At 39.3% G+C, this 10000-nt stretch overlaps 2 protein-coding genes across 2 annotated transcripts in view; one reads left to right on the forward strand and one right to left on the reverse strand.

Annotated features, from left to right (window-relative positions):
* LOC136841557 (uncharacterized) overlaps positions 1-10000 on the reverse strand; it is a 27404-nt gene that overhangs the window by 9913 nt on the left and 7491 nt on the right. The gene's annotated exons all lie outside the window — the stretch shown is intronic.
* Positions 1822-10000, forward strand: part of LOC136841909 (mucin-2-like) — a 9475-nt gene continuing 1296 nt past the window's right edge. Inside the window, exons 1-3 of the mRNA XM_067109330.1 lie at positions 1822-3137; positions 3321-4541; positions 4690-5278. Coding sequence (XP_066965431.1) covers positions 1822-3137; positions 3321-4541; positions 4690-5278 — 3126 coding nt within the window. The remainder of the gene's footprint in view (positions 3138-3320; positions 4542-4689; positions 5279-10000) is intronic.

A 10000-nucleotide genomic window follows, 5' to 3' on the forward strand; every position in this document is an offset into this window, starting at 1 on the left:
TTTCCTCTTCCTCTGTTCCAGTCTTGTAGGAACGCATGATGGCTCCTACGTAGATATTTGTGTATCTTCTCTAGCCGGTGACAGCTGTTTCCTGTGCGAGTCAATGGCGTCATAAGCTGATAATCATTTGTTTTTTGTTGCCTCGAAGGAAGTCACTCAATTTACATCATGAGCTGGATGAGCGGAGCTCTCTTTTGCCTCCCGAGGAAGCCGCTTATTTAGCTGACAATCAATCACACCCCCGACTCGAAACGTTATAATATTATTAAAATTCTTATTTTCCTTCGAAGGAAGCCACTTAAGGTCAAGTTAACCTAAAAGTTTCTTTTGTTTTCGTACCCGAACGCAGCCGATTCAAGATGAGATCAACGAGTCTGCTGCTGCTGATTTTGGCGCTGGTGTCGGCATCAGAAGCCCAGCTTCCCTCGGTGAGTTTGAACCGTGATGTTTGATTTCTTGCATAAACTTAGAAACAATACTATTATTGTCAATAATAATAAGAAGAATGAGTAAGATACCAAATAAATGAGGAAATGAAGGAAAAGGATAGACATAACCTGGCAGACTTGTTTGCCATTCCTGTTTGTTGATGACAATGTTTGTCGTGTTTTTTTTTTTCTTTTGCAGGATATTTGTCCTTTTAACCCCTTGGAACCACTGAACTATCCTGGTAAATAGATCCAATTCTCTCTCTCTCCATACATACATACATATATCTATTAAATGGATGTATTATATACATTATACACACACAAATATATATATATATATGTGTGTGTGTATATATATATGTATATATATAATATATATATATACATATACATATATATATATATATATATATATATATATATATATATATATATATATATATATATATATATATATATATATATATATATATATATCATGTGTGTGTATGCGCACAAAATAGTTTAGTAATGAAGAAGGCAATTACCATTACCTAGTTTTTTTTCTCTGAAAGCACCCTCTCGGATAAAACGGTTTCATGTTGAAAAATAACACAAAATATATCTTTATACCGTTACCCGAGTGATCTAATGCTTGCTATAAACCAAATAACGATTCTCCTTCTGCACTGACGACAAGGGGAGCTACCGAGGATCTGTGGGGGTCTCTGTCGTCCAGTTTGCCATACCGACGAAAGAGCCGACGGGCTCTGCTATCGCTCTAAGTGCTCTTGCTGCTTGAAAGGTAATTTCAGCTTTTGGAAAAGATATTAATGTTTTCTTTGTGGTTATTTTGATGAAATGGAAGCTGAAATGAAAGGAAAAAGATAAGAAGGTGCTGGAAATTTATATAGACCACGTTTTTTGGATGATTTGATGGGATTTTTTCTTTGATGTTCCTGTGATCAGTTTCATTCATTGGAATTTGACTTGAGGGATGGCCAGTTTCAACTCTGCTGGTTGTCAGCTTCAGTGTTTTCTGTTTCTGCGTTGATGCATATTTTGTTTAAAGTCTCTGTCTGTATCTTCATCTATATATCTAACATTACATCATAACCTTCGTCTGCCTGGGCTCGTTTGGTTGTAGTAAAATTATATCAGAATTTTACAGATACATGTAAGTAAGAGTTAAAATAAAATAAAAAAAAAGGTCTTGGCGTAAAACGCTGTGTCTGCAGTTTACATGGGTTCGAATCCCACGTGGGACGGCGAATTATTTAATTAATTTCCCCAGTGGATTCTAACAGAAAGCATGATTTAGGTATTTAGGTGCTAGAGAAGTTAAGGGGTCATTACGATATTATATGAGTATTTCTCATTTTGTATCTTTTTGTCTCTCCTTCTGCTAGATATGCCGGGAAGTGGGGCCTCTGGAGGGTCCCACGTCGTTCTTGGCGGTTCTTCTGGTGAATCCCATGCTGCTCCCTCTGGTGGCTCCCCTATCGCTCCCTCTGGTTATTCCCCTGTTGCTCCCTCTGGTTATTCCCCTGTTGCTCCTTCTGGCTATTCCCCTGTTGCTCCCTCTGGTAGTTTTCCTGTTCTTCCCTCTGGTGATTCCCCTGTTGCTCCCTCTGGTAGTTTTCCTGTTCTTCCCTCTGGTGATTCCCCTGTTGCTCCCTCTGGTGGTTTTCCTGTTCTTCCCTCCGGTGGTTCCCCTGTTGCTCCCTCTGGTTATTCCCCTGTTGCTCCTTCTGGCTATTCCCCTGTTGCTCCCTCTGGTAGTTTTCCTGTTCTTCCCTCTGGTGATTCCCCTGTTGCTCCCTCTGGTGGTTTCCCTGTTGCTCCCTCTGGTGGTTTCCCTGTTGCTCCCTCTGGTTATTCCCCTGTTGCTCCCTCTGGTTATTCCCCTGTTGCTCCCTCTGGTAGTTTTCCTGTTCTTCCCTCTGGTGATTCCCCTGTTGCTCCCTCTGGTGGTTTCCCTGTTCTTCCCTCTGGTTATTCCCCTGTTGCTCCCTCTGGTGGTTTCCCTGTTCTTCCCTCTGATGATTCCCCTGTTGCTCCCTCCGGTGGTTTCCCTGTTCTTCCCTCTGGTGATTCCCCTGTTGCTCCCTCCGGTGGTTTCCCTGTTCTTCCCTCTGGTGATTCCCCTGTTGCTCCCTCTGGTGGTTTCCCTGTTGCTCCCTCTGGTTATTCCCCTGTTGCTCCCTCTGGTTATTCCCCTGTTGCTCCCTCTGGTAGTTTTCCTGTTCTTCCCTCTGGTGATTCCCCTGTTGCTCCCTCTGGTGGTTTCCCTGTTGCTCCCTCTGGTTATTCCCCTGTTGGTCCCTCTGGTAGTTTCCCTGTTCTTCCCTCTGGTGATTCCCCTGTTGCTCCCTCTGGTGGTTTCCCTGTTCTTCCCTCTGGTGATTCCCCTGTTGCTCCCTCTGGTGGTTTCCCTGTTCTTCCCTCTGGTGATTCCCCTGTTGCTCCCTCCGGTGGTTTCCCTGTTCTTCCCTCTGGTGATTCCCCTGTTGCTCCCTCGGGTTATTCCCCTGTTGTTCCCTCTGGTAGTTTCCCTGTTCTTCCCTCTGGTGATTCCCCAGTTGCTCCCTCCGGTGGTTTCCCTGTTCTTCCCTCTGGTGATTCCCCTGTTGCTCCCTCTGGTAGTTTCCCTGTTCTTCCCTCTGGTGATTCCCCAGTTGCTCCCTCCGGTGGTTTCCCTGTTGTTGTTCCTCTGGTTATTCCTCTGTTGTTCCCTCTGGTAGTTTCCTGTTCTTCCCTCTGGTGATTCCCTGTTGTTCCCTCCAGGTGGTTTCCCTGTTCTTCCCTCTGGTGATTCCCCTGTTGCCCCTCTGGTTATTCCCCTGTTGTTCCCTCTGGTGGTTTCCCTGTTCTTCCCTCTGGTGATTCCCCTGTTGCTCCCTCTGGTAGTTTCCCTGTTCTTCCCTCTGGTGATTCCCTTGTTGCTCCCTCTGGTGGTTTCCCTGTTGCTCCCTCTGGTTATTCCCCTGTTGCTCCCTCTGGTAGTTTCCCTGTTCTTCCCTCTAGTCATTTCCCTGTTGCTCCCTCTGGTGGTTCCCCTGTTGCTCCCTCTAGCAGTTTCCCTGTTCTTCCCTCTGCTGGTTCCCCTGTTGCTACTTCTGGTGGTTCCCCTGTTGGTCCCTCTGGTAGTTTCCCTATTCCTCCCTCTGGTGGTTTCCCTGTTCTTCCCTCTGGTGGTTCCCCTGTTGGTCCCTCTGGTAGTTCCCCTATCCTTCCCTCCGGTGGGTCCTCTGTTGCCTCTTCTGGTGGTTCCCCTGTTGGTCCCTCTGGTAGTTTCCCTATTCCTCCCTCTGGTGGTTTCCCTGTTCTTCCCTCTGGTGGTTCCCCTGTTGGTCCCTCTGGTAGTTTCCCTATCCTTCCCTCCGGTGGGTCCTCTGTTGCCTCTTCTGGTGGTTCCCCTGTTGGTCCCTCTGGTAGTTTCCCTATTCTTCCCTCTGGTGATTCCCCTGTTGTTCCCTCTGGTGGTTCCCCTGTCGCTCCCTCTGGTAGTTTCCCTATTCTTACCTCTGGTGATTCCCCTGTTGCTCCCTCTGGTGGTTCCCCTGTCGCTCCCTCTGGTAGTTTCCCTATTCTTACCTCTGGTGATTCCCCTGTTGTTCCCTCTGGTAGTTTCCCTATTCTTCCCTCTCTGGTACCCCCTGTTGCTCCTTCTGGTGGTTCCCCTGTTGCTCCCTCTGGCAGTTTCCCTATTCTTCCCTCTGGTGATTCCCCTGTTGCTCCCTCTGGTAGTTTCCCTATTCCTCCCTCTGGTAATTCCCCTGTTGCTCCTTCTGGTGGTTCCCCTGTTGCTCCCTCTGGCAGTTTCCCTATTCTTCCCTCTGGTGATTCCCCTGTTGCTCCCTCTGGTAGTTTCCCTATTCCTCCCTCTGGTAATTCCCCTGTTGCTCCTTCTGGTGGTTCCCCTGTTGCTCCCTCTGGCAGTTTCCCTATTCTTCCCTCTGGTGATTCCCCTGTTGCTCACTCTGGTAGTTTCCCTATTCTTCCCTCTGGTGATTCCCCTGTTGCTCCCTCTGGTGATTCCCCTGTTGCTCCTTCTGGTGATTCCCCTGTTGCTCCCTCTGGTAGTTTCCCTGTTCTTCCCTCTGGTGATTCCCCTGTTGCTCCCCTCTGGTAGTTTCCTGTTCTTCCCCTCTGGTGATTCCCCTGTTACTCCTTCTCTGGTGATTCCCTGTTGCTCCCTCTGGTAGTTTCCTGTTCTTCCCCCTGGTGATTCCCCTGTTGCTCCTTCTGGTGATTCCCCTGTTGCTCCCTCTGGTAGTTTCCCTGTTCTTCCGTCTGATGATTCCCCTGTTGCTCCCTCTGGTAGTTTCCCTGTTCTTCCCTCTGGTGATTCCCCTGTTACTCCTTCTGGTGATTCCCCTGTTGCTCCCTCTGGTAGTTTCCCTGTTCTTTCCCCTGGTGATTCCCCTGTTGCTCCTTCTGGTGATTCCCCTGTTGCTCCCTCTGGTAGTTTCCCTGTTCTTCCGTCTGATGATTCCCCTGTTGCTCCCTCTGGTAGTTTCCCTGTTCTTCCCTCTGATGATTCCCCTGTTGCTCCCTCTGGTAGTTTCCCTGTTCTTCCCTCTGATGATTCCCCTGTTGCTCCTTCTGGTGATTTCCCTGTCGCTCCCTCTGGTAGTTTCCCTGTTCTTCCCTCTGGCGATTCCCCTGTCGCTCCATGTGGGGGTTCACCTGTCGCTCCCTCCGGTGATTCCCCTATCGCTGCCTCTGGTGGTTCGCCTGTCGCTCCCACCGGTGATTCCCCTGTTGCTCCTTCTGGTGGTTCCCCTGGAGAGACCCCTTGCGGTGTATCTCCCACATGCCGAAGGAAGAAGTGTTGTGTGGTACTGCTGTTACCTGATAAAGGGGTAAGTGACTTTCCTTTTGGAGCAGTGAGACGAATTAAAAATAAATCATTCTTATTCAACTGAAATTCTACATTAGCTTATGATTCTTGAAGACATATAGGGCTGAAACTCATATGGGCTGTTCGTAATAAAATAGTAATATATGAATGTATACATATATATATATATAATTATATATATATATTATATATATATATATATATATATTATATATTATATATATGTATATACAGTAGATATATGAATGTATATATATATATATATGTATATATATTATGTATTTTATATATATATATGTATGCATATATGCATATTTAGAAATATATATATATATATATATATATATATATATATATAATTTATTATATATATATATATATATATATATATATATATATATATATATATGTATATATATATATATAATATATATAATATATATATATATATATATATATATATATATATATATATATATATATATATATATATATATATATATATATATATATATATATATATATATATATATATATATATATATATATATATATATATATATATATATAGAGATATATATATAGAGAGAGAGAGAGAGAGAGAGAGAGAGAGAGAGAGAGAGAGAAGCATGATTATCAAAAGACAAAACCAACCGTCAGTATGAAACAAAGGACTAAACAGGGAAACTCAGAGGAAGACAAAACATGTCCCCACAATTTCTGAGATGTTCCCAAAGCTCCTCAGACTCGAGGAGGCTACTAGGATGCCCATCCCATCGGCCTTCAAATTAGAAAAGCTCCTTAACAAACGTATCTTTTTTTTTTAAACTGATACCAGGCAAACTTCACGTCATCGTTGGCCAAGTGCAGGACGAAGTGCAGTACGAAGAAGTATGTGCATGTGGGCACCTGCGGCAGTGGATCCTGCTCTTGTTGTCTTCCCAGTAAGTCCTGCTTGCTCGCATGTCTCGTTGGGACCCTTGACAATCTGTTAGCAAGTTTCAGCAATTGTTAATTCCACTATTCCTTCTTCATTTGGAATCATAATATTATGTGGTATCGTTATTTTGCAATTATGAATGCTATTTATATTTTATAGAAAGGTTTTTATATGTTATGAATTATATATATATATATATATATATATATATATATATATATATATATATATATATATATATATATATATATATATAATCATATTTTTGTTTGGAATGAAAGAAATATATTGATATTTTATGGAATTTTTTTATACGGCAATAGATCATTTAAATCATATGTTGTTAACAATAACAGGACAAATGAGATCTAGACCTCCTAGTGTAATATACATACATACATACACACACACACGCATATATATATATATATATCCATATATATATATATATATATATATATATATATATATATATATAATATATATTGTTATATCTGTCTGTACAAAAATACGCATACATTTGTATATATATACATATGTGTATATATATACACATACATACATACATACCTATACACGGTATATTATTAATTACATCTCTTAACAGAAAGCGCACTACCCTCCAAAATAAGCAGAGCTGGAAGAACAAACAACCAAAGTGGAGATGTTTAGGGGGGGGGGAAGAGACCCGTCAAAGATAAGTATAATGATGATGATGATGAAGATGATGATGATGATGAAGATGATGATGATGACGAAGGTGATGTTGACGTCGGTGATAATGACGAGGATCAAACAACAGATTAATGGATATAATCTCCTAAAAAAGATATAATTCAACGAAAAAATGTGATCTCCCGAAGAAAGTTTAATTCCTTTAGACTCTTAGAGGACATGACTTCCCAAAGAAATTTTAAAATCTTTGGAGGATATAATTTCTAAAAGATTTAATGCCTTTAGAAGATATCATTTTTAAAAGATGTAATTCCTTTAGAGGATACAATTTCTATAATATGTAATTCCTTTAGAAGATAAAATTCTAAAAGATGTAATTCCTTTAGAAGATAAAATTCTAAAAGATGTAATTCCTTTAGAAGATAAAATTCTAAAAGATGTAATTCCTTTAGAAGATACAATTTCAAAAAGATGTAGTTCCTTTAGAGGATATAATTTCTAAAAGATGTAATTCCTTTAGAAAATATAATTTCTGAAAGACGTAATTCCTTTATAAAATATATAACTCCTAAAAGATATAATTCCTGTAGAAGATATAATTTCTGAAAGATGCAATTCCTTCAGTGGATAAAATTTCTACAAGATGTAATTCCTTTAGAAGATATAATTCTGTAAAGGAAATACAATTGCTTGAGGTTATGTAATTCTTTAAAGTAAGTCTAATTCCTTTAGGAGAAAAAAATCCCGCTTAAGAAGTTATAATTTCCCAAGGGAAATAAAATCCTTTCAAAGGCATGATTAAAAAGATACATTTTCTGAAGATGATATAATTTTCTGAGGAAGTATAACTCTTAAAATAGTCCTGTATAAAGATTAGAATTCCTTGATAAACATAAAATTCCAAATGATCTTATTTCAATAAAGATGATGCATTTATTTAATGGGTCTCATTTCATGCCAGTAATATAAATCCTTTCTGAGATTACATTTGTCTAAATAGGTGCATTTCTACTAAAGTTATATATATATATATATATATATATATATATATATATATATATATATATATATATATATACATTATCTAAATATATACATATATATACACACATATATATAAATATATATATACTGTGTATATATATATTATATATGGATACATACATGTATATATGTATAATAGACCTCGTTCTGATACTCCGGACGCGGGTTCGAATCCCGCTACTAACGTCAGAATTTCTTCACACTCTTCATTTGGACCTTAGGCTTAGTGGTGACAGGTGTATCCAAAAAGTTTGGAGTCATCGAGAAGTTAAGAGGGTATTGTGGTTATAAAAATCGCACACACACATATATATATATGTATATATGCAAATATATTTATAAATATATATATACATATATATATTTATATATATGTATTTATATGTATACATACACACACATACACACACACACACATAACACTTATATATATATATATATATATATAAATAGTATATATATATATATATATATATATATATATATTTCTTATATATATATATATATATATATATATATATATATATATATATATATATTGTATGTACATGTATACACTGTATTCTACACCTTCAAAGCTCTAGGCTTCATTTTGAAGCTATAAAAAAAAAAATAAAACCGTGAAAATATAAAAATACATACAAAGTAAATTTCAAAGGAACGAGGGTTGAAATAATACATAATTTAAAATTAAGTCAAAATAACATGGCAAAATATGAAAATACACGCAAAGTAAATTGCAAGAAGCAAAGGTTAAAATGATATGCAGTTTAAGATTAAGAAGAAGATAAATACAAAATAAAAAATAAACAGTAAACTCGCAAAGAGAACCAACTATAAGATATGTTAGGAGAAGGTTGACGAGGGAACGGGGGAAGGCGCCTGGGGACGGCTCGAGGGAGGCAGAGAGAGGGATGGAGGCAGACTGCTTATTTCAGGGGGGAACAATATGCTTAATGAATAATGTCTCAGTAATGGCCAAAAGTTGTTGGCTAGATGCCCTGCCTTAAATCTCAAAGTCCTTATACTGGATTTCGTATCTGCATTTCTTGGTGCGTTCTCTGATGTTAGAGGTTCCTCGTTGGACGAGTCGGTAGAGTTCTCGCCTAGCACTTTGCTAGGCCCGAGTTCGATTCTCTGGCCGGCCAATGAAGAATTAGTGGAATTTATTTCCGGTGATAGAAATTCATTTCTCGGTATAATGTGGTTCGGATTCCACAATGAGCTGTAGGTCCCGTTGCTAGGTAACCAAATGATTCTTAGCCACGTAAAATAAGTCTAGTCCTTCGGGCCAGCCCTAGGAGAGCTGTTAATCAGCTCAGTGGTCTGGTTAAACTAAGGTATGCTTAACTTCTCTGATGTTAGAGGACTCAGGAGATGAAAGTTCGAACCTTCGGTAACCTTAGTGTGGATCCGGTATAAGATTCCTCGATCACAGCGAGGACAAGTAAACTTATAAACCACACCAGAGGTCATCAGTGGATGTAAACCGCCTTTTAAATTGAACAAGCGAACTATAGTTAATGGGTTTGTTGGGATAACGTTAACTTTTAAAGCTGGAAAATGACAAGATATAAGTTTATTGAGGTCTTTGAAAAATGCATTGCAATGAATGAATGGCAAACTGGCATAGAACGGCATCTTTGGAACATCAGGCACAGGGTGGCGGGGAATGAAAATGTTAGTTAAAAATTTAGCAACAGATTCATAAAGCAAATCTGATGGATAAGTTGGTGATAAAATATTGTTGGAGATTTTTAATTTCCTCGTTTAATGCCTGCCAGCTGTAGGTCAAGGAAAAAGCTCGATGAAACAAGGCATTATGGAATTCAACTTAAAATTGTGAAAACAATGACTATAAAAGTTGGTACCCAATCAGGTGAAGGTTTTCTTCCTATGTACTGATGTGCTAAACATTTCTTGGTGGCTTGTGACAAGAATGTCCAAGAGAGGAAGCTGGTTCCCGAGTTCGTGCTCTGCAGTAAATTTGAAGTTTGATGAAATGTATTAATAAAATGAAGAAACCTTTCGGAGTCAAAACTTGTTCTAAAAAGAACGAAGGTA

The sequence above is a fragment of the Macrobrachium rosenbergii genome, chromosome 9 (assembly GCF_040412425.1).
Source record: "Macrobrachium rosenbergii isolate ZJJX-2024 chromosome 9, ASM4041242v1, whole genome shotgun sequence".
NCBI lineage: Eukaryota > Metazoa > Arthropoda > Malacostraca > Decapoda > Palaemonidae > Macrobrachium > Macrobrachium rosenbergii.